Source organism: Brachycentrus maculatus, unplaced genomic scaffold, assembly GCF_059751285.1.
Source record: "Brachycentrus maculatus isolate JH-2025_06_01 unplaced genomic scaffold, ASM5975128v1 h1tg000624l, whole genome shotgun sequence".
Taxonomy (NCBI): domain Eukaryota; kingdom Metazoa; phylum Arthropoda; class Insecta; order Trichoptera; family Brachycentridae; genus Brachycentrus; species Brachycentrus maculatus.
In genome coordinates, this window is record NW_028281361.1 from 904,229 (window position 1) to 930,097 (window position 25,869).

Sequence of the window (25,869 nt, forward strand, 5' to 3'; positions counted from 1 at the left end):
CCCTGCGGGAAAACGGCGTGATGGTAGCAGTCGTAGTAATAATGATGAATATTACTTACACAACGCGTGGTAGCTCACTGTTCATATATAGCGTCTAACGGATACATCTACAATGAGCGCATGCGTTCACTATCTTATTCTGTCACTTTGTAATGTGTATACGTCGCTTCTCGTCCAATTATCGATTATCGAATCACCATATAAGATGTTTCACTTCAAAAATAAAATGTCGTCAAACGGATTCTGGGAGGGAAAAAAGAGGAGTCGACGTATTATTGCGCCTTCTTCTCGGCCTTCGTGGGAACACGGCCAAGATGTAAGAACAGGACATCTCCCTGATTGACCTCCGGGATGGTCAAGCCGAAGAGCAGCTTGTTGAGCTTCTCGTCACGTAGTGTTTAGTGTATTATGTATAGAAGGCACTGAAACAATGCTTGTATAAAATATTTGTGCGACATCTATTGACTTAATTTGTAATTGATTGTCAAAAGGTTCGAATATGTAATGGAGTAAGTACCCTGAATGTTTCGCCCTGAAAGTTTCGCTGAAAATTCCGACAGGGTACCTGCGAGTGCGGAATATTCTTCAGCGGTGTTTTTTTGCAAGTTTCATCAAAAAAACATTTGTTTTTACCCACTTTACATTATAGTTTCTTATCGGGTGTAAAAATTATCCAGATGTCGAGCTAAAAATCAGTATGACGTGTAAGGTAGGTGTTTTGCAAATATCTTTCGTAAATATGACATGTTGACTATTTTGCTCTCATAAGGGACAGCAGTCTGATTCAAAATGAATTGACTATTTATAAGTCCACGTGGTTTTGTGAATTTTTCGTAAAGATAAGAAATTATTAAGAAAAATTCGGACTTGTGTTTGTATAAAATCAAAATATTTTTGTTTTCTAACATGTTTTTGGTTATGATCTCGGCTTCGAACGATTAAAGCGTTCGCTGTTTTGCCGACTGCGTTTCCGTGTTTCAGAGGGAAGGAATTGACCGCTTGTCACGCAAAATAATATTTTTCGCTTCGCTTTGTCGTTTGGAAGTGTTTTTTTTTTTTATTTACTCGATTTCGTAACTCGAGCGTTATGGGAATACATTCGGTAAAATAAATCTGTCGTTCCGTCTCCCGGCGCGGAGTCCGCCGCCCGCCGCCCAGAGGAAGGTTCCCGCGAGTGACGGAGCGGTGACACCGCGCGCCGGCCACTGGCACCCGCCGCAGAGCTCACTATGTCCGATTGCGCCGTCGCGAATACAAACGATCACGATGTCAGCATGGACATGGCCAACGACAAAACCCTCTTCGAGCCCTCGGTGGAGATGATGGTGAATGACTTCGACGACGAGAGAACACTAGACGAAGAAGAAGCACTAGCGGCCGGAGAGAGGCAGGACCCGAGGGCCGAGCTGTCCAACCTGCGCAAGGAGGGGGATATGCCCCTGGAGGAGCTGCTCGCGCTGTACGGCCTGGACCAGCGCCGAGAGATGAAGCCGCGCGCGGAGGCCGAGCCGCCCGAGCCGGCCGAGGACAAGCCGGACGCGTCCGAGCTGCGGCGCCTGTACGCGAGCCCCGCCGAGCCCGGCATCGCCGAGCCGCCGCGCTTCCTGCGCTCCGTGTCGCGCCCGCCCTCCGAGGAGGAGGACGACTACGACTACAGCCCCGAGGAGGAGGACTGGAAGAAGACCATCATGGTGGGCAGCGACTACCAGGCGTGGATCCCCGACGGGCTGTGCAGCTACGACGACGCGCTGCCCTACGAGAACGACGACAAGCTGCTGTGGAACCCGGGCGCGCTGGAGGAGCGCGAGACGGAGAGCTACATGGCGCGCGCGCGCGAGTTGGCGCCGGCCGCGCACGGGCTGGCCGCTGTGCCCACGGGCGCGCAGCTGCGCGACGACGAGCAGGCGCTGTTCCTGCTGCAGCAGTGCGGCCACAACGTGGAGGAGGCGCTGCGCCGGCGCCGGCTCGCGCGCGCGCCCTCCTCGCCCTCCTCGCCCGCGCCGCCGCCGCCTCTCGCGCTCTGGTCCGAGGAGGAGTGCCGCAACTTCGAAAACGGGCTCAAGGCGCACGGCAAGGACTTCCACCTCATCCAGCAGCACAAGGTGCGCACCCGCTCCGTGGGCGAGCTCGTGCAGTTCTACTACATCTGGAAGAAGACCGAGCGCCACGACATGTTCGCCAACAAGGCGCGCCTGGAGAAGAAGAAGTACACGCTGCACCCGGGCCACACGGACTACATGGACCGCTTCCTGGAGGAGCAGGAGGAGTCGCCGGCGCCGCCCGCGCCGCCCGACCCGCTGGCCGTGGGCCGCGAGGTCTTCTCCGAGCTGCCGGCCGCGCGCTCGCCGGGCGCCTCGCCCGCGCCCTCGCCCGCGCCCTCGCCCGCCGCCTCGCCCGCCCCCTCGCCCGCGCCCTCGCACAGCGCCGAGGACACGGACCCGGAGGCCGCGGCTCCCTTATAATACCCCTGACTCCCCCGTACTTGTATATTGTGTGTGGAACATTTGTGCCGTGAGATGCGAGCGCTTACTCGGTAAAACTCTAGTAGAAGTTGCTAAGAAGTTTGGTCGGGAGAGTGACACTATGGAGTGAAACGTCTGATGTATACATATAAACTATATTTTACATACGAAACATTGCAATTATTTTTAGATGACTGTAATTTTGATGTTCACTCTTGTGTATATTATTATTTTGATTTTAGAATGTAGTCCTATGTTTACGTAATCATGTTTCATTTTCAAGTAACTATTTTTATATAAAATTTGCGTATCAAAGAGTACTTTTATTTCTTTAATAATGTAGAAATATGTGTATTAGGTATAAGGTATGTCAAAATTGTCTTTGAATCTATGTGTTTTTTTCGATTGTTTTCATTAATTTTGCGATCTATTTTCTAGAATGAGTATTTCTTATTAATCGAGGATGTGATTGCATTCCGAATAAAGCAATAATATTTTTGGAATTGAGGCACAGATTAGAAAATTAAGATGAAATCAAATTAGGTCTTCCTATTTTAGCGGCCTCAACACGGATGTGCTGTATTGCGCAATTTGTCCCGTTCACGTTCGATCGCTCTGGATAATCCACATGAAATTTTGTGTTTCTTCACATTGTGTGTTTTCAAACAACATTTGCACAGCACAGCGCAAATGTCTAGAGGCCGCCATAGTCAATAAAAGACTAAACATAGTAAAATGTAAAAGTTCTTATAATAACTTTTGTTTCTTGAACTAATCGGCTAATATAGAAAGCAATGGGATTCTAACCTAATATGGCAACACCTAGACTAGTATTCCATTATCAAATATTATTTTTCATTCATACTTGACAAATATCGGCTGGCTATCTTTATTCCGGATATCAAATGGCTTAGTGGGTCTCCGCAAAACATATATTAGATAGATTCCTTAAATAATTGTAAAAATGAAGCAGAATTTTTTTAATTAAATGTGTTTTAAAAAAAATAATAACCCGCATAGCCTCTTCTTTTAGAGGCTGTAGGTAGGATAATAAGGATAGGGTAGGTAGGTGTGAACAATACATCGCAAACACCCAGACTAATTGAAAATAAATCTTTTAAATTTATTTTGCAATTGGCGGGAATCAAACCCGCCGTGCCAGTTTCGCAGTCGAGCATCTACCCAAAGCGCCTGTCGAAGTCCAGCAAATAATGTTCAAAATTGCAACTTTTTGGGAGAATAAAAAAAGGTTAATTCAAATACTGTTATCAGCATTCACTTATTATTTCCGATCTAATTAATTGATATAAAGTTTTAAATAAAAACTTAAAATAACTCCTGAAAATAGTAGTGTAATTTTAATTCCATAATATAGTAACACTTTTACTCAGTTTCTAAAACCATAAGTAAATTTAAATCTTTTTGAATAGTATTTCTTGTCTTTGAAAAATAACTTGCTTTTTATCAATGCTTAGATCACACTTTTTCACTTGAATGTCTAATGAAGAATTAAATGTTACCCATTCTTTGATAATTTGTCACTCAAACCTCTATGATTTCTAGCCTTTCAGTTTTAATGTGTATCCAAAATGTGGTGAATTCGTGTAAGAATGTAAAATAATCATGTTAATCAATTTTGTCTTGTAAATTTGCAATGCCTGCTATATCTACGGAAATGTTATCAGCTTTAAATCATCAATTTTTATTATTAGATTAAAACCAATATTTTTAGCTTTTCCACTTTTTTGAATAAAAAAAAAAAAAAAAAAAAAAAAAGTGGAAAAGCTAAAAATATTGGTTTTAATCTAATAATAAATTAAAAATGCAATTCCATCACGAAGTGTCAGTGGATAATATAAATCTATTAAATCATCAATTTATGTCTCGCCATAATAAATGTTTAAAATTTTCAAATATATTTAGATGAAGTCACCGAGAAGTTACATATGTATAAAATTATAATTATCACACGAAAATCTAAATTGTTCCATGTGTCTAATAGATTTTTCTTGAATTCTAGTTAAATTAATATTTATACTTTTTGTCTGCATTTCCATGTTTTGAAATAAGTTAACGGTCTCAGTTTATGTATCCTGATTATCTACCATTAAATAATACATTATTTTGACCCGTATCTGCACCCAATAGTGGCAAATTAGGCTTATAGGGCACATCAACTTGATGATACAGATTGATGCAACATTAACTTGAAGTAGTTTAATGCAACAATATATTATTTTTAGAAGTGGCGTTTAATTTGTAGAACTCCATTTTAATTTATTTATTAAGTGTTAAAATCAAACACTTGTTTTTTGAGTCTACTAAATTGTATTGTATTGTTAAAAAACATATAAAAAAATTAATTTGTGACAGTTGCTTCGCCTTTTTATGGCATTTTCAAAGTTTCGACATTCGTTTTGAAATGCCATAACAAGGCGAAACAATTGTCATAAATTGATTTTTTATGTGTTTTATTAACAATACGAAACAATTTAGTATACTCAAAAAACAAGTATTTGATTTTAACATTTAATAAATAAATGAATGCAACAATACTCTAATAGGAACATTCGTAAGTCTAGACAAAATGTAAGGATGATCTACAGTTCAATCACTTAAGGCACTTGTGACTTGTATTTGCTACTAGTACTGAATGAGATTTATTTTAAACAACTGTAATTCTTCACATTTTTCTTGTCTCACTACTGCAACTTTATATAAAAAATATGATAAAATAGTAAATAAGATTACTTGTTTTTTACCCCTTGAGTTATATTTATTTTAACGACTAGTTTCGGAAGCTACAGATGCTTCCATCTATGGGTCTTGATATGAACTTTTTTCATTCAAACCCGTAGATGGAAGCATCTGTAGCTTCCGAAACTAAAATAAAAATAAATATAACTCAAGTGGTAAAAAAACAAGTGTTCTATTTACAATTTCATCATGTCTTACCGTATTTCCTATGTATAATCCTTACAAAGTGAATGCCAAAACAATAAATAAAAATATAAGTTGTAAAAGTTCACGGTATTGTAAAAAATGGGTTGTGTGACATTTGTAATTTTTGGCCTGAAGTGTTCAATTTGGATAATTTATAGCTTTGGATAGCGAAAGATTATATTCGACTTTAAGTAAAAGTTTAGATTTCTACGTCAATGATTACTTATGTGACTTTTAGCATCGAAACCCGATAAATCCATTTTTAGTGAAAAGTTCCTTATAAATGCAGTTTTGTAGAATGTTAAACTTACAATAAGCCTGCAGAATCGGAATGTTCAATATCCTTATAAATTTGAGTATTTTAAATGTAAAAATATATTGTCAAAACGTACGTAGTACAGCCTAGAGTTAGTTTAAAACTATGACATCATTTTCAACTAATCACCTGCAGCCATTGCAATCCATGACCGGTAAATTTTATTCGATTTTGTAAAATATTATTATTTATAAAATTAAGACAAACAGGATAAAAGATCACAGTTTTTAAGCACCTGAAAATGAAATGACTAAAAAAGGATGAAAATCTATTGGGTTCAAATTGTAATATATCTTATGTTTATAAGTATAAAAGGGCAACGAATCTATATCTTAGTTTTAAAACGTGACATATCCGAAGCAAAAATGTTAATGAAAAAAAATTGGTTTACATGACTTTTAAAAGAAACGCAAATCAAAAGAATTGTCTATCTTTATCGTAACAGTATTTTATAATTTTGTTTGTTTAAAATTTAAAGATGAAATGGTTTTTCTAGATTATCCTGAAACTATGAAAGTGTATATGTCGTGTTTTAATACTAAATGTCATATATGATAAAAAAAAAAGTAATATTGAAAAATTATACTAATGCGCTTTAATTTTATGTGAATTTGTGTGAATAAATAAAACAATTAGCAAAAAAAACGTAGGCATTAAAATTTTACACAATCACGTAAAATTGGTGTTTTAAAATAATTATGAAAGTATTTCTTAACATCAAAACAAAGGAGAGCTGGTTTTGTTGCTTGGTATATATCATAGGGCCATTCCGTAAAGTAGGTAATCTGTCTGCTCTTATATTTATTAAAAACATTATAATTTACCAATTCCAAATATGCAAATGTAAACGAGAGGTGTCTAATATATCCTCGGTATGAATATAAAAAAAAATTAAGAGTTATTGAGAGTTCACAAACTTTTTCTTCGCTTGGTGAAGATTTTTTTTTATACTTCCTCTAGTTTTGTCGATTTGGCGTTATGACTCATCTTGCTTGCGTTTCGGTAACAACTCGGTAACCAATGATCTGATTGGTCTGGAAGAAACTCGGTATTTATACTATTAATGAGTGCTTATTACGAAGTAGTTTGCTATTCATTTACAACTCCACTCTTTCATATTGCAACCGAGAATATATTGATCGCCCTTTGTACGTGTTCTTACATGCATATGGAACAAAAAAGGAGTCTAAATCCTGTTTGATGGGTAAATATCGATGCTCCTGTGTTTTGTGAGCCCAGATTTATATACACTGGCCAATGAGAGATCACAAACTAAGATGTGTATCCGAATCATGTAAAAAAAATAGATATTGAGAAATAAATTGTGATGAAAAATGCAGAAACGCCATTTTAAAACATAAATTTTCAGTGTATTGGATTCAACTGTCATTATGTATTAACATGTTTAGTTATGAAATTTTCATTTTGTTAACTTATTGTGTTGATATAAAAAAATTGCAAGTAAAACTGTCCGTATTTGAATATATATATTGTGTTAATTTAGATTTTTTTTCAAATATCATTCCTCGTCTGTCTTTATTGTATGTATATTGCTCAATTTCTCTTAGACTGTCACAACTCAAAATTAGTAATTTTTCAGGAAACGTATTTAAATTACTATAACTTTATAAGTTAGTCATTGCCGAAGCTTCGTTTCATCTAATTATCATAAAATAATATAGCAAAATGACTACTGAACAAAGTTATAGCGCTTACTAAATGTGTCTGCTGAAAAAGGTCAGTTTTTGAGTTGCGACCTCTATTCGCGAATGAGCGGTTTATTAATTATAGGATTCATTTGTTTATATATTGTACCCTCTTTAAAAAGAAGTTAGTTATTTATTTTCCAACAAAAAATAAATAATGCTTAATGCAAGAATAATTTCACTATCATTTTGTATAATATTGATGTACATATTGTACTTAAGATTTAAATTTTATGTAAAAATACAAATCATTTTTTTAATTGTTTGTTTTATTAGAAAACCCTCAAAACTGTTATGCAAATCAAAGAATTTATCTTAATGTATGATTTTGTGAAACTTTGTCTTCTTGACCCCTGTTCACACCCAGATGATGCGTAGGGCACCACACTGAATCGACGCTGTGTTAACTCCATCATTAATTATAGGAAGGCAAGATGATCCGGTCATGCGGTCCAGATTCTCAGATCTAGGAATGAAGTATATTTGACAGGATACAGATGGCATAAGTGAAGGACATTTCTGTATAGGAAAGGAAATGGAAGAGGAATAGTAGATACTTCGTAAAGTGGTAATAATATACAACCTTGCTAACATTTTCTTAGGTCATCAAATCCAGTATTTTTTCGTTGATATATCGCTCACTCCTTTCAACAACGTCATATATCAAAAAACTTGATTTTTCAGGAGATCGTTTTAAAAGTCTAAGCGTATAGTAAAATGTATTAAAAATAAATATCAAGCCACTTACTGAACTTTTTACTGTGCAACAGATCTTTTTCGGTAAAACCTGAATGTTTTTTCTCCATTTGAAAAATATTTAGTATATTTAAAAAAATAATGAAACAATGCCTTTTCTTCAAAATGCAAAAACGACACTTTCTGCCCTGTAGCGGGTAAATATTAAGTTAAAAATATGCCGCTTTTGCTGGGTTATAGTACATTTTCCAGAAAATGTACTAAATCCCAGCAAAAGCCCTAACTTTTGATAAATATAATGCCCAGGCATTCCAAAAATATGCACAACTGAAAATTGATAATCTTTTATATATGACGTTGTCGAAAGGAGTGAGCGATATGTACCTAGAAATTTCTCACTGTGCTTGTTCGTGTAATTCATCTTGTTTATATTGCTTTATTTTATATTGTGTATTTGTAACTCGTAAACATATATTATTTACCACTCTTTCTGCTTAGTGAGGCGTTCATTTAAATGTATTGTCAAAAGTAATAAATAACTATTAGTCTTAAATATAAATTTAAAGATTAAGATCTACAATGAGTAATTTGCCGCAATGTTTACAAATAAATATCTTAATAGCCTACGCGTGAACATTTTCACAATATGCGAGTGTTGAACGATTGAATTTTTTATGTTGGTTAGCATTGTTATTGCATGTGCTGCCAACACTCATTATACAGATGCATTTTTATGCCCCAAATCACTTATTGGGCGCAGGTGGAGCCGTGAGGAGCGTGTTCTGCTCGGGCGTAATATGAGCCATGGCGTGAGTACGATTCCTTTGTTCTTTGTGTCCTTTTACAATAGTCTTTTGTTTAACTTTCTTAAAATAAGATCCTCACCTTACCGAGGGTTATAATTTTTTTTAATGCTTTTTCACTGCTGCAGTAACCCTTGCATAAGCCACGCGGCTATTTCTGCGTATGAAAATGGCGCCGGTTGTAACAAAAAACATATCACGTAAATTAAACAACAAGAAAATAAATCTATAAAAAGAATCAAATTCATATTTTATGAAGGTTTTAAAAAATGTTTCGGTAAATGATTGCTACTATAATGATTATTGCGTCATACGCCTCAGGTCTTGCCACGTCCACCTGTGCGATAGGTAACGAGTTTTCGGGTTCGATTGCTAATAGAGTCAATACCATATGAGGCATTTTCTTCGCTGTAATGTTTTTAATATATTGACCTGCTATCAGTGCGATATATTAAAATGTTATAGCAAAATGACAATGTGAAAAGTCTTATCATTGAGACTTTTCGGCTTGTCATTTAATAATAAGCCAAAACACTATTATTTTTAGGCAGTGCCTTATGCATCTTCGGATGCGGTTATGAGCCGGGTATTATTCCCATAGTAGTGCTGTCAACTTCGATTTTGAGACCCATAGGTTGATACCCATTTTGCCACACCTGTCTCCCATTTTCAAAAACCGCTAGCTCACGCTTTTTTTAAACAATTTTTAATATTTAGAGCATTAACTTTGTGGTCAGACATTTTAACAAAATTTTAGTTATGTTAGTATGTATATATATTTTTTTACGGTATAACTCGCAAAGCTTCTATTTTAGAAGCTTTTCTGCAGGTAGAATAGTTAGGATAGGGAAGGTATATATGAAAAATACATGAAAATACACTCGGACCAATTTGAAAATGAATATTTCTTGAATTTGTTTTGGAATTGGCAAGAATCGAACCAGCAATAGCAGTTTCGCAGTCGAGCGTCTGCCTGACTACGCCACGGTCCTTGTCGTGAATGTATATTAGTAGTTAGTTAGATAATGAATGGTTATATAGGAACATGTAACTAGCATTTTGTTTTCTGAGAAATTGGTAATACAAATTAAAGTATTTGTGTGTGCCTGTTTCTCTGCTTACGTTATCGCTTGGGATAAACTCACTAACTTAAGGGTGACGAAATGGTGTTTTAATTTGCACGGCACAGCGCATAAAGTCGCTAATACCACAAAGGAGACCTGCGCTAAGGGAAAATGCACTAGCGCTCATTGCAGCTGTAATCAAAAGCCTGTTTTGGTTGCAAGGTAATAAATGGAGTCATTGTAACGGTATATACACGGGTATACCAAACAATAAAATGACTCGACTGCAATCAGTGTTAAACGCAGCAGCGAAACTGATTATTGGAATCTCTACTTATGTATAAATCAATACATAATATGGCTCCAGAGTATCTAAAAGAGCTGTGTATTACAGATGAATTGGGTGATAGACATCTCACGCTTCTATCGGCTACAACAACTGCAATGGGCAAAGTGATCTTACCAGCTTGCAACCAACGCACTAAATTTGGCAAGCGTGCCTTTGCTGTTGCGGGGCCGATAGCGTGGAATGCTCTTCCACCAATGGTTAGAAATAGTGAGAGTGAGATGATCTTTATAAAAAAACTAAAAACTAAAAACATTTGTTTGCTAAGTCATTTCCACCATAATATTTTCCCCAATTCATTCACAGTGAAGTGCACTTGAGGTAGTATTTTATGAAAACGGCGCTATATAAATTATCCAAATTTATTATTATTATTATTATAAGTTTGAGTTCATGTATGTATTACGAGATGTATTTTTGCAGTTACGGGAACAGCAATAGCAACCTAAGAATGATAAGTCCTCGGAATGATTTTGTACAATCCTACATGGATGACATAATGAACGAGTTGACTGCGGCTTTCAATGAAAATATATTATGTATGAATCCTCAGCGCGCTGACTCTGCGACTACGGGCAATGTCCCGGGCCAGCACGGGGCTGCACAGAACCCCAAAAGAAGTAACGGAGTCCATCTGTTGTTATCTAACGAGGCCACATGCGTGGATCATATCTATGAAGGTTTGACATGTTTATATTTCAACTCGAGTGGACATAATGTCACCCTACCCCCATATAAGATTGGAGTTACATAATTCTATGTTTTCACTACAGTCATTTCAATGTTACGATTGACATCGCTGTTATTTTGAATTTGTACCTTTGATGTATGGTGTTGCCACAAATATTATTATCTTACATCAATTTTTGTTATTTTGTTTTATATAAATGTGCATTTTTTCTAATTATTTAACTCAAAATAACAAAAAAATGCAGCTCCGATCTTTTCCATAGGGGGTTTTGATATCAGTCACCTTTACGATCATTAATTGAAATTTGATACCCAATTGGAGAGATTTTTTTGTAGCAAATGGTTTTTTTTTTCTTTGGTTTATGTATCATGTTCTAGCCTGGATTTCTATATGTCTAATTAAATTTTGGGGAGGATCAATATTCAATTCTGTAATTTAACCAGCTCCCAAACTCCTTGCCCGAGTCATACTCGGTTTGCGTTGTAGTGATTAGCACGAGTGCTGCTCGGGAAAATTGTATTCCAACTTCGCGGAATTATTTGGCTGAGCCGAATATATTTATGTTATTGTTTTTATTGGCTAACCATAGCGGTGTTCGGGCAGTCTTGTTTCGGCTTGTTGGTGACGATTTCTTGCACCGGCAAATTTTCTCGCCAAAATTCGACTTGGTCAAAGTGAAATCTTTAAATTTTAAACTCAGTCTCTTCTCTGCACGCCTCCAACTCTGAATTAGCAAATAATGTAATGTTTTTAACCCTTAGAGTGCGAACTGTCGATAGATGGACTCTCTATTAATGCGTATAAAGTGCGGAGCGTCGGAATACCGACTATTGCGCAATTTGATTTAGGTATCGACCTGTACGGACGTGTCTTAGCGCGCGCATGTATAACGTTTTTAATAAGTTAATAACATTTATAAATACCCATTTAAAATTATTTTGCTTTGAATTTAACATTGATTTTTGTATTTTTTTGAGTAAAAGTTATTTATTTCTACCTACAAAGTGTCAAATTCGTCACGTAGTGATGATGAAAAGCAATTAGCAATTTATGCAAAATATGTGAAAATAAGCTCAGCATTATAAGGGTTAAAACAGTTTTATTTTATTTTATTATTGCTAATATTATTTATTATAATGTACAAAAATTGTAATTGCAAATTTTAACTTTTCGGTTCAATCAACATATTACATATCTAAACATTTTAGTACTATGCACTTGTAGAAATGTTTTTTTGTGGTTATTTACTTAATAAATTGTACGAAAATGTTCTCACTGGGATGGTTCAAACTGAAAATATGTTTTACAGTATTTTATCATAGAGTTTATAGTACATATACCAAAGATTACCATATTAGATAAGATTAGTTTATACCAAAGATTACAACTGAAGAAGGAATTACTGCGCTTGCTTGATGCATGTTAAATTGTATTTAATTATTATGGCGCACTGAAATCTGTTATAATCACCAAAGAAACGCTTAACGGAGTTCCGGTGCCAACTATAATGTATAGAGTTGGCAAAACAAGGATAAATGCTGTAGAAATGGAATCACTCGGACGAATATACAGCAAAAATTTGTATGATAGATGTTCAAATAGTAAAATAAGGAATGAATGCAAGGTTGAGGTAACCGATGCCAATAAAATTAAAAAAGGTGTGTTGAGATGGTTTGGACATGTGGAACTTATTAGTGAGGAAAGAATGGCAAAATAAATATATGAAAGGTGGGTATAGACCGGAGCATTTCGTCGTAACGTCGCTCGCGGCGAGCATTCGACTATAGATAAAGCACTGGAACGCTGTACTGACTATATGAATGTTCGCATCATAACGTGTTAAGTTACGATGAAATGACTCCAGTCAATCCCCACCTGAAGATAACTTGGCATGATCAAATACTTGGGTGTATACAGATCAGGAGTTGGAATAATCGACAGATGTGTATGAGGAGATGCATGAATATGGTAGAATGTTTGCACACATAAAGTGATGTGTGGTTCTTTATCCTCTCTGTCTTCTAGGAATGCGGCACGATGGTTAGTTAGTTTTTTATTAAATCCTCTTGCCACATAAATATAAAAATACAACTCTTATGCAAGAGTTTATTAACCCTTTCCGGTCCCCAAAAATTAAAAAAAAATCTAGGTAGACAGTTACATTCCAATTGGAAAAAATATTTTGTCCTCTGCTCCACTTACTGTTGCAATAGATACGAGTGACATAAATGTAAGCTTGGAATTTAAATAAATAATACTAATGATGAAAAACATGTCGAATAACATCCGACATGGTACCAAGGAGCAAAAAATCAATGTCGAATGAGATTTGACATTGGACCAGTAAGGGTTAACATATTTCAAATCGGTGTTTTTTACGCCTGCGGACCGCTGGCGACGGATTTGATAATTGTATCATTTAGTTTAGACCTTAACAAAGAGATTGGTACATTATATTAATATAAAAACATTAAATAATTCCTTCTTTTCTACTTTGAAATGAGGTCGGTGCAGAAGGTAAAAATATCCTTCCCATCCTTAAGCATTAATCGACAAAACGGGTACAAAAACCTTTCCCGTCTTTAGTGTGTTAATGCAAACACTACTAGTTTTAAGGACTATAGATGTTCTCATCAACAATCTGTTTTTGTATTTTTACCTCTCGGTGAGAATATCTAGTTCTCAAAACTAATCGCGTTTGTAAAAATGATCTCATGCAAGTGTTTTATTGTTTAAATCATTATATTTATTGTAACTGCAGACAACTGTCTGTCTGTCTCTACCAACTGGTAGAATTCCATATTAAACTGTTGGGTAATATATCCAAAATTAAGCAAGGTTTATTGGATTGAATTCTACATTTATTTATGTATATGTTAATACGTGATGAAGAGTGTTTGATAATGTCTTCATAAGACGAAACGCGTCACATATTAACATATACATAAATAAATGTAGAATTCAATCCAATAAACCTTGTTTAATTTTGGATATACATACTACCCAACAATTAAACAATCATGTTTTTAAAAATGTTAATGCCAAATTAAGCAATAGTATAAATATAAAATAATACATACATTTCGAATGTAGCATTTATTTTGGATGATTTGTTTCAGGTTCCGTGAACCAGGCTTGTGCTCAAGAGAGCATTGTGAGTCCTCCGAGGAAAATGACTTCTGACAATTCCGATGATAATTCCAAGACTAATAACACTAAAGGGACCACCAATGCTAGTACTTCTACTCTTGCCAATACGACTGAAGAAACGTAAGTTCAAACAGCCATGACCCACTTGCAACAATATTGGTCCGCAATGGAGTGTGCAAGTGACACCAATCTCAGAATGCTAAAGTCCTGTGTCACGAAATGGAGGTGGTACTCGCATAATAATACACACCTCATATTAAAAACGAAGAAAGAAAGAAGAAAGGAATGTATGGCTGAACAAGGGATAATTGAAAATATTAAGAAGAGTTTGTTTATTGTAACTGCAGACAGTTGGTAGAATTCCATATTGAATTGTTGGGTAATATATCCAAAATTAAACAAGGTTTATTTGGATGAATTCTACATTTATTTATGATTATTTTAATACGTGACGCGTTTCGTCATTATTCGTATTAAGACATTATCAAACACTCAAGTGTTTGGATATATTACCCAACAATTAAGACGAGTTCTTTAAGGTGGTATGGACATGTGGAACGAATGGATAATGAGAGAATGACTAAGAAAATGTATGTGGCGAATGTGAGCGAGAGAACAGAATGTGGACGGCCGAAAATGACTTGGCACAATCAGATCAATCAGAACCTAAAATCTGGCGGTGTCAAAAGTCTGCGTAGTCGGAAGGTATCTATGACTAGATGTATGGATGTGAAGGAAGCGAATTGTATGTCAGGGCAGAAGAGTATGGCGTTCCATCCTCTCTGCCTACCCCTGCCTCTTTTACAAGCCACCAGGTTCGCACCGCCCAGGACGACCACTGACATTTCGTCAGCGGCTCTTGTCTGAACTTCAGGATGCAGACCTGACTTGGAAGGATTCAAGGGAGCTGGCAACCGACAGAAAAGCCTGGAGACAGTTTGTGGACTCCATATGCTCCACATAGTGAGCGTATATGGTTTAACTTACTAATTATTCACAAGCCTGTCTTGCATATGTAATGAACACCCGGACTTTATTATGTTCTCTTTATTATTATAAAGAGAACTGCCTTTGCTCTCCAAATGGGTAGGGTGTTTTTATATCTATCCATAGATTACTATCCATAGGTTACTAATTATTCAATTCAATAAAAAAATCACACAAACATTTGAAACATCAAGTACATATGGTTTGCAATCTGTATAAATAATAATGTATATGTTCATTTTTCAAAATCTTAAATATTCTAGTTATCCACTGAATGCAGTGACCGAGTTTCATTGTTACCTCGTCTTTCGTTTAGTTTACTAAATCTTTTGTTTACAACATTTTGAGAGTGAAAGCTTCTTTACATCTCACCAATAGATGTCTCTAGTGAAGTTCTAGTGATTCAAGAACAAGGATTCTATATTGGTTCAAATATATAGAACTTACAAGAATTTGAGTAGTGTGGTTGTCAATAATAGATAGAATTGGTGAATGTTACGCGTGTGTAAAGTGATCACTTAAACCAGCCTGTGACGGTCGTCAGCCCCGTAAATGCCCAGACTTCCATATTCTTCTTCATCTTTGATGAGATGTTAAAAAAAAAAAATATAAATCTTTTATCCTGGATGTTGGTATCAGAAATCGGCTGTTCATTTTGCGGTCAAAGCACAGCAAACATGCTCATAGACTAGCAATGGCGAGATGTGAATTTGACCCGTTGTGTCCGTTGTTCGTCTACGGACCATTTATGATTCTAAGGTCAAAAGGCAAATGCCAGGCCCATCACATACAAGTTCAAATTAGCTATTACTTGTATATATGAATAAAAAATGTTCTTCCTGGTTCCAACTCTAATGTATGGAAGTTAAACATGGAATTGGCAAAAGAAGGATGAAAGTAGACTGAATGCAGTTGAAATGCGATCTCTCAGAAGAAGTGCGACAAAACGAGGTATGATAGATGTTCGAATAGTGAAATAAGGAAGGAATGCAAAGCTGAGATAAGCATTATCGATAAAATTAAGAAAGTTGTGTTGAGATGGTTTGGACATGTAGAACAAATGAGTGAGGAAAGAACGGTAAAACAAATTTATGAGGCGTAATTGGGTAAATGTAATTTGGAAAAGAAGCAAAGGAAGACCGAAAAAAACATGGCACGATCAGGTATGCCAAATACTTGAAAGAAGAAAGTGGTCAGGTTAGGAGTCATAATAACCGGCGGGTATGTATGAGGAGATGCATGAATGGCAAAGAATGTTTGCAAAGACAGAGTGGTGTGGCATTCTATTCTCTCTGCCTACCCCTGCGGAAAGCGGCGAGATGGTTAGTTAGTTAAAAATATTCTTTACGGTTTTTTTTTGTTACAGTGGTAAAGTTGAGCCGCTCTATGAATTGTTTTTGAAAACAAAAAAAAAATATCCGAACGCTGCAGCCATTATGTTCCTCTCGATCAGCTCAGTGATGCTCGAAACCGATAAGCTGATGAAGCAGTCCAGACAGGTTATTTATTTATTTTTATTAACTTTTCTTTACAGTGCTAAAAAACTTGTATTTTGTACACCATATGAAAATGTGATTTAAAAGAATTTTTTTATATTCCTAAATGTTGATTTTATTTATTTATTTAAACTTCATGTACAGAAAATAAATAAGTACATTGGCGGGCTTATTGCTAAACAGCAATATCTTCCAACCAACCAAAAACAGACTAGTGATATTGATCAAAACGTTTGATACCATATATCGCTGTTTGCAATCAAAGTGTAGGTAGTACTTGAACATTAAAAAAAAAACATACAAATCAACATTTTTTTACCATAGTTGAAGTTCAAATGTAACAATTTCATAATGTTAGCTCTGGTAAGTATCTGAAAATGAGAAAAAATACATCGCCAGTAGCCGCAGCAGCTAGCGTAGCGATATGACCGTCATGCACGACTGTCTGCGTACTACTGGCGCTGCTAAACATGTTACAACATGCGTTTGTACGCAAAGCGCGGCACGTACGCACACAATTGAGAAACGTTTATGATTTTATCCCCGATTTTTTTACAAATTATTTATTTCCGTGGCTGCAAATGAATAACTTTATACTAAAATACTTTTATTTAATACTTAATTGTATTACAGAGAAATATGAAAATTCTGAGCCCGTATCTATTATATTTTATATTGATATTCACATTTTTTAATTCGTGTTGTAGAAAAATTTCAGGGATATTCTTTATAACCTGAAGTATTCAAATTAAATATTTTTTGGAGGTTCTCAATCTGTGTTACGTATATTAGGGCCACATGTTATTTTGTTCTGGTTAATGATACCCTTCTAGTGGCATCTGTGGGCAAAATCTTGAAATAATATTGCTATGAACAGTCTTTTTTTACATTCAAACTATGATTATACGTAATGAATTTTATATGAGTCATCTGTGTTTCTTAACCTGTTAACCGGGCGGTCCGCTGTCCAATTACGCAACTTGTAACGGGCGCGAATGCTGATTCACTCCGTGTCTTAAATTCATGTCGCGACATGTATGGATGACAAATACCTTTGTTGTTGGAAAAATATACGTCCATATATATATATATAATAAAATAAACATATATTTCAAGGACGTATTCATATGTCCTACCCGTACCCGATATTGTTTACGTTTGACGTATTTATGCGTCCCGCCCGGTTAACAGGTTAAAAGAAATCTTAGACTCGTATACGAGTCATCCGTTGCGAATGTGTTAACGCATTGGGGAATGATTTTTTCATCTACCTTGATCCTAATTAGTATACTATAAATAAAAATAAAACCCTTACCGCACCCCAATGGTGCATAGGGCACTGCTTCATATAAACGCAGTGTTATCTCGATCGATTGCACATGAAGGAAAGGTGATCAGCCCTCCACTTCAGGTACCAGTCCAGTGTAATATTGAATAAATGAGTGAAAAAATCACTTGTATTTATTAAACCCCACTGGGAATCGAACCCGGGACCTCCAGAACGGTAGGCGAGCATGCTGACCATTACGCTACGGAGGCGGACAGTTATTATTAGTATAATTAGTATACAATAATTAGTATACTAATCACTAGTAACCACAAGCCCAATTCCGATCTGTACAATGTATTTTGGCATCTCGCACTCTACCAATAGTATGTAAAAGACGCTTTTAAGCTTTTACCGCAAAAAAAGTATTAATAATATATTTTCCTCATCGAAATTGCAACAAAATAATGTTTTTGTCATTATAAAATACAGGTTTCTAATGAGAAGGCCAAAATTGAATGCGTTTTGAGAGATTTGCGTTCTTTTTCGAGAAACTTTACTGCGTACCCAATAGGATCTCGAGTTCTGGGATTAGCTGACTTGACAAGTGATTTGGATATATACCTGGACATTGGTAAACCTTTTTTGTTATTTATTGATTTGGCATTTAATTTGTAGAACTCCATTTAAATTTATGTATTAATTTTAAATCAAACACATTTTTTTTGAGTCTACTAAGTTGTATTTTATTAACAAAAACACATAAAAATATTTTTTTATATTAATATATTGGGACAATTGTTTCGCCTAGTTATGGCATTCGATTTTCGTTTGATAATGCCATAACTAGGCGAAACAATTGTCACAATATTAATTTTTTATGTGTTTTTGTTAATAAAATACAACTTAGTAGACTCAAAAAATCTGTGTTTGATGTAAAATTAAAACATAAACTTTTTGTTGTTTTTACAGAATAAGCTTATTATAATACACAATTATAAAATTATCAAACAGAGTGTCTGATAATGTCTGAATAAGACGAAATGCGTCACATATTATAGTGTGTATGTCAATAAAAGTAGAATTCAATCCAATAAACCTGTTTAATTTTGGATATATTACCTAAAAATTTGAAATAGAATTCTACCATCTATTCTGTAGTTACTATAGATATATTGTTGATTTGCAATTTTCAGGCGGCATGTATTTCGGCCTGGAATATCAAGACGCCCACAGCCAGTCGGACTTTGTTTTCATGATGGAGCGGATGCTGGTGGGCATGCGCAAGGTCTGGAGCCAGACGTACCCGCTCCCGAGCGCGCGCACGCCCATCGTGACCACCTTCCACAAGCAGACGCAGCTGCGGTGCGACATCTCCTTCCGCCACGGCCTGGGCAACGAGAACACGCGCTACCTGGCCGACATGATAGCCATGCGGCCCATGATGGTGCCCCTCATCTTGCTGCTGAAGAAGTGGCTGAGCAACGCGCGCCTCGCTCTCCTGAGGAACTTTTCCCTCACAATAATGGTGCTCTTCTACATGCAAATCAGGAAATATTTGCCGCCAATTGCTCTCTTGAGGTCCCACTGTCATGTTGCGAGAATGGTTGCCGGTACGTATATTTAATTAAATCACTATCCGCACCCAACGGTGCATAGGGCACTTCATCGTATTGATTCAGTGTTATCTCGATCGTTAACAGATGAAGGCAAGGTGATCACTCCTGCGCTCTAGTCCAGTCCGACTAGTCCAGGGTAATTTAAATAAATATTTGGATGTAAAATCACTAATACTTATTTTCAACATCTCCTGGAAATCAAACCCAGGACCTTCAGCACGGTAGCTAAACACGCTAACCATTACACCACAGACACATGTAGGTCTTGAGAGTGAGCTATGATACAGAGGGAGGTCACAATAGCCCTAATATGGTCATAGTGCCATAAGGGATGCAAGATCTCTAGGTCTCACAACAACAAAAAATACACTAAGGAGGCGGACATCTCTAGATTAGTGGTAGATAACTGTTTTAGGAGAAAGGCTGGGTTAATTATTTTTTACCATCATGGAACTAAGTCATTAGTTCAAAATACGTACTTAGTAATCATAACTAACCCACTTTGGGTGGGAAAAGTATTTCTACCTGTTAGTGGTCCAATGTCAAATCTCATTCGACATCGATTTTTTGTTGTTAGGTCCCATGTCGGATGTTATTCGACATTATTTTCATCATTAGTATTATTTATTTAAATTCCAAGCTTACATTTTTGTCACTCGTATCTATTACAACGGAATGTGGAGCAGAGGATAAAAGTTTTTCCATTTGGAATGTAACTGTCTACCTAGATTTTTTTTTTTAATTTTGGGGGACTGGAAAGGGTTAATGCTTAACTCTTTGTTAAGGTCTTGTAAAGATTTTGTAACGATTTGGGCTTCTTCTGTTGGTGTCATGTCAGGCCCCCCTGACGTCGACTATCACTTGAGAGTTATTTTCCTTGTCTTGGGCAGCTCTAAACAGCGACCAGTGAAAATAATAATAATTTTTAACATAATAAAATAGAAGCCTAGTTTTACTTAAAAAATTGAACCACAATGATCTAATATGTACTGACTTTGTTTTTGGTTAATTGAGTCAAATGACAAATTATATTTGGTTTTCGGCTAGTAATTTTAGAGCTCGGATATGCTGAGTTAGTATGTAGAAATTTTGATTATTTTCGAAAACAAATTAAGGTCATTCTTTATTATCATCCGCCGGCATAAAAAATAACTACCTGAAATGTGCTAATGTTTAATTTTTAATTTAATGTTTAATAATTACCTGACCTTTATATTTAATGGCTGAATGAAATCTAACGGTGTCAATTGTTGTTTAGGTTGGGAATGCCACTATGCGGTACACCCGTCCGTGCTGAATGTTCTCGAGACGCCTCTGAATTTGATCGATCTGCTTCATGGTTTCTTCCAGTATTACGGCGAAGTATTCCAATATGAAACACAGGTATAATTTTTGTAATTTCATTAATTGATTCGGCAGTCACTTTGTGGTAAAATCTATCCATTTTTAATTTAAGTTTTTTTAGTAAATACCACTATTTCTTGAAATCTGCTATGACACGTGTTTCAATGCATTCCGCATCATTTACGGTGATAGAAAATGATGCGGAATGCATCGAAACACGTGTCACAGTAGATTTTAAGAAATAGTGGTGTTTACTAAGTAAAACATTAATTAAAAATAATTTTTGTATTCCCTCTGATTTAATCTCTTTTCGTTTCCAAAGCTACAAAAGAGGGCAGCTTACCTTTTTACTATCCAAATTATATTTTGTACTACAAATGGCTATGTGTACCGCGGCCGTGTCGGACCAAGGTATACATTACTAAGCTCTATAGCCCGCTTTACAGGTTTTTGCTCGCAAACGTGTATTTAATTTTTTGGACACACTTTGATGATGCAGGGTGAGATAAAATTTTTAAAAAATCAGTAGAATTATAAATGCATTGGATTTGTATTTACCCTTAGCACTCCCGCATGAAGTGTGGCGCGATTTTTAAAATAATATAAATACTCGTAAAAAAAGGTAATACACACTCTCCAATGTTCCCACACAAAATGAATGCAAGCCCCTTTTATGTATTCTTAGTTTTAAAGCAATTACATAATCGGTGCTAGGTAAAAAGTAATTTAACCACTAAACACTTGAATTTTGGTGAGAAAATTTGAGTCGAAACAAGACTACTCGAACATCGCTCGGATTAGTCAATGAAAACAAATACCGTAGAACGGGGCTACTTGAACTTTGATGTGTTACTTGAGCCCAGTACAAAAAAAATATTTAGATCTGTATTTGGTCTACAATAATGAACGTATCGACATGATTCATTGTTTCCCTGATATATTGTCACGATATGTTCATTATTGTAGACCAAATACAGATTTAAAATTTTTTTTATACTGAGCTCAAGTAACACATCAAAGTTCAAGTAGCCCTGTTCTACGGTACATTAATATATTTGGCTCGGGAAAATTGGTACGGAGAAGTCGGAGTATGATTTTCCCGAGCAGCACTCGGGCTCATCATTACAAAGCAAACTCCTTGCCCGAGTCACACTCGGGCTAAACTGGGAACTGGTTAAGGAGTTTTAGGGTTAATAAATTATACAAAGTAAATGCTAATTCTTGAAGGAACCTATCGAATTACCGGTAACCTGTGCGGTAAAAAGAAGCGTATTTCCCATCCATCCATCTAAACCCTTATCCGCGACCGATGGTGCATAGGGCATTTCATCATATAAACGCAGTGTTATCTTGATTGTTAAACACATGAAGGAAAGGTGATCAGTCTTCCGCTTCAGGTACCAGTCCAGGGTAATATTGATAAAATGAAAAATCGCTTAAAATTTATTTGACCCCCCCTGGGAATCGAACCCGGGACCTCTAGCCCGGAAGCCGAGCATGCTGACTATTACACCGCGGAGGCGGACTAGTATTTATCCAAAACAAAATTTAAATTCAGATAAAACATTAATCAATAATATACTGTTTTTTTAAACGTATTTTGATACGTCACCATTATTATCAATGTTTCCTTTTACAAAAAATCTTGTTCCTTAACCCCCACTCCCTATATTTATTAATCTATATATACACCTAAATATATTTTTGTTCGTTAGTTTTAATTTGTACCAGAAGATGAAAACATCTGTCGTTTTCGAAACTAGTCGTAAATATAATTAAAACTCATTAAAGTGGTATATTCAAGTGTTTAATTTTAATAAAATAATCATGTCATTCCGCAAAGTTAATGCCGAATCAATAAATAATATAGTATTTATCCATCCGGCGTATTTAACGGTTGGATTTGTTAGGTGGTGTGCCCGCTCCTGGGAAGGGTGATTCTGAAAGACCAGTTTCTGCACAATGGGGCGGGGCTCCCCGCGGAGATGTGGACCTACAAGCGCATGGTGAGCCAGGTCACCGACGCGGAGCGGCAGATGAGCCAAGTCAGCTCCTACGTCATGGACCACCCCAACAAGGACCTGTTCAGGACGGACTCCTGCATGTGCGTGCAGGACCCCTTCGACTTGTCCCACAACCTGACCAAGGCGGTCAGCCCGCAATTTGTGGACAAGTTCAAGAGGTTCTGCGGCATCGAGGCCGACAAGTGTAAAAAACTGAAGAGCAAGATTGACCCCGCTAAGTATAAAGAACCCTTTTGGTAAAAATTAATAAGGATTATTATTTTTTTAATGTATTAATTTTCAATCAAACACAGATTTTTTGAGTCTACTAAGTTGTATTTTATTAACAAAAACACATAAAAAATTTATATTGTGACAATTGTTTCGCCTTGTTAGGGCATTATCAAGCGAATGTGTTTCGTTTGATAATGCCCTAACAAGGTGAAACAATTGTCACAATATAATTTTTTTATGTGTTTTGTCAATAAAATACAACTTAGTAGACTCAAAAAATCTGCGTTTGATTGAAAATTAATACATAAATTAAAATGGAGTTCTACAAATTAAACGCCAAATCAATAAATATATATAAGGATGTTTTCCATAGAATCTCAGACTTGTCGAGGGTTTTTAAATGAATAGATGCCTCTGAAGGTGGGGATTAACCGGAGTCATTTCGTTGTAACGTAACACGTTACGATGCGAGTATTTGTATACTCAGTACAGCATTCTGAGTTCTCCATCCGAAGTTGGATGCTGCGAGCGACGTTACGTAACGACGAAATGCTCCAGTTAGTCCCCACCTTTAAGTTACCTGTTTTTAATAAACTGATATGTTCTTCTTCTTTTAATCCGTGTTCGTCTCCTCTGTTGGACCAGCGTCTGATTCAGCAATCATATTGAAGGAATGTTAAATTGACTGTCAATTATACATAGTCCTGCGCTTTAAGTACCAGTCCAGGGTAATATTAAATATATATTAGTGTGAAAAATTGCTTTTTTTTTAAACTCCAGTATGGTAGCGAAACGCGTCAGCAAGTGTTATATGTAATGTGACATTTAGTATCAAAACATGACGGTCCATTTTCATGGTTTTGAGATAATTATGAAAAACATTTCCGTATTAAATTTTTATAACTATAATAGTTTTAATACTGAAGATCACATTTACTATATGTATTGTGACCATACATATACTTTTTTTCTTATATCTCCAGTAACATTATTTTTGTTATCAATTTATGAGGTATCATTTCTTACCCCTTGATATCATTTACAATCTAATCCTTTTATTTTTTACTTTATTTAGTAGTTGAATGATTATTAACATTTTTTAAATGTTAAATTAAATGAGATTTATTGTCCTCATTAAAATGGATACATATTGCATTGATATAAAATATTTAAAAAACAGTAATTTTATATGATCATATCCTTCTTTCAATTAAATGTTTATTTTACTATAATATTTTTTTTACATTCAATTCAATCCTCTGGTATCTTGATGATAGTAATAAAAATTTGAATTCACTTCTTTTTATTTTTTATTTGCTTACATTTAGTTTCTGTCAATTTAGAGTGTTCGAAATCTGAAATTTAAAAAAATATTCTTGTACATTACAAAATGCATATGTTGTATTGCAAATTCTTCAATCAATATTATTTTTTGTATTGTTATTTGTATGCCAATTTATTAATTAAGTAATACTTCATTTTCACTTTAAAATTTTCATGTTTACGACTTTTAAAAGTAGATTTTTGTAAAGTATTTTTATAATGTACTTGAGAATCTATTGAAAATATATTGAAAATTAATTACTAGAAAAAGTGTACTTAAACACGACTAACCATTAGTGCGGTTGAGGCGCAACAAACCGTTAAAAATGGAACACTATTGTAAATTGTATGCCAATTTATTAATTAAAAATTAGTAATACTTGATTTTCACTTTAAATTTTTCATGTTTGCGACATTTAAAAGTAGATTTTCTTAAAGTATTTAAATAGAGTATGTACTCATATTTTAAATGTTTTTAGTTTTATTATTATTTTTTTTATGTAATTTCTAAGTATTATATAAGTGTGTAAGGGCAGTTTAACAGTGAAATTCAAGTATTAGTCAGTACCTGAGGCACTTTATTGTAAGGTACATATAATAATTATATTCTGTACTTTTATAACAACTTTTTAATAATAAAATGATTCGACTGTAATAGTTGTTTTTTCCTCTTCGTTCCTGGGTTGCTTATAATATTTTGATGGTCACATGCCGAAAGGTCATCCGGTAGAACCTAGATTATCCGGATTGGACTGGATCAGAAGAGCAAGATCACAAATAAAACCAAGAGATTGCCGAGATGGCGATTGAGAATATTGTTCCTATACTCGGTGAAGACCAAATGCCGCCTATACAATGTCTGCATTGCTTCTATTCTCTTATACGGCTGTGAAACATGGCACCTTATAAGGGCCCAGAGCAGCCGTGTACTGAGCTTTGAGAATAGGTGTCTGCGGATAATTTTAAGCGTGCGGTGGTTTGACTTTGTGAGGAATGAAGAGATAAGGCGTAGGACACAGCAAATCTTGGTCACAACTGTCGTCAAGAAAAGGCGATTCAGTTGGCTTGGCCATGTACTCCGCATGCCTCCCGAGAGCCTCTTTTACAAGCTTGCCTCTTTTACAAGGCATCAGGTTCGCGCCGCCCGGGACGACCACTGCTGACAATTCGTCGGCAGTTCTCGTCAGAACTTCGGGATGCGGGTCTGACTTGGGAGGATGCAAGGAAGCTGGCAGCCGACAGAAAAGCCTGGATACAGTTTGTGGACTCCATATGCTCCACCTAGGGAGCGGATATGGTTTAATAAACATTCTGGAGCTTATTCAGGTGCTTAGATATCATAACAAAATGGTTTGAACGCCTGAAATGTTAGTGGAGAGTCTGCGCAGAATAAAATAAAATTCAATTTACTACATAAAT

At 35.9% G+C, this 25,869-nt stretch overlaps 2 protein-coding genes across 8 annotated transcripts; both read left to right on the top strand.

Moving 5' to 3' along the window:
• Positions 1 to 534: 534 nt before the first annotated feature.
• LOC148300984 (terminal uridylyltransferase Tailor-like) lies at positions 535 to 25,105 on the top strand. Of its 7 annotated transcripts, none has more exons than XM_088274027.1 (10): positions 535 to 709; positions 7,853 to 7,995; positions 8,809 to 8,932; positions 10,760 to 11,016; positions 14,147 to 14,297; positions 16,531 to 16,663; positions 18,420 to 18,561; positions 19,124 to 19,540; positions 20,805 to 20,929; positions 22,801 to 25,105. In XM_088274027.1, the coding sequence occupies exons 3-10, from the start codon at positions 8,928 to 8,930 to the stop codon at positions 23,152 to 23,154; spliced, it is 1,584 nt and encodes a 527-aa protein (XP_088130153.1). In that variant the 5' UTR covers positions 535 to 709; positions 7,853 to 7,995; positions 8,809 to 8,927; the 3' UTR covers positions 23,155 to 25,105. The 7 variants fall into 7 exon arrangements, with proteins under 7 accessions (XP_088130153.1, XP_088130156.1, XP_088130151.1 ...); XM_088274030.1 differs by having other exon boundaries at positions 10,890 to 11,016; XM_088274025.1 differs by having other exon boundaries at positions 8,884 to 8,932.
• On the top strand, positions 744 to 3,800 carry LOC148300985 (mesoderm induction early response protein 1). The gene has a single exon (XM_088274033.1). The coding sequence runs from the start codon at positions 1,230 to 1,232 to the stop codon at positions 2,460 to 2,462; it is 1,233 nt and encodes a 410-aa protein (XP_088130159.1). The 5' UTR covers positions 744 to 1,229; the 3' UTR covers positions 2,463 to 3,800.
• Positions 25,106 to 25,869: the final 764 nt, after the last annotated feature.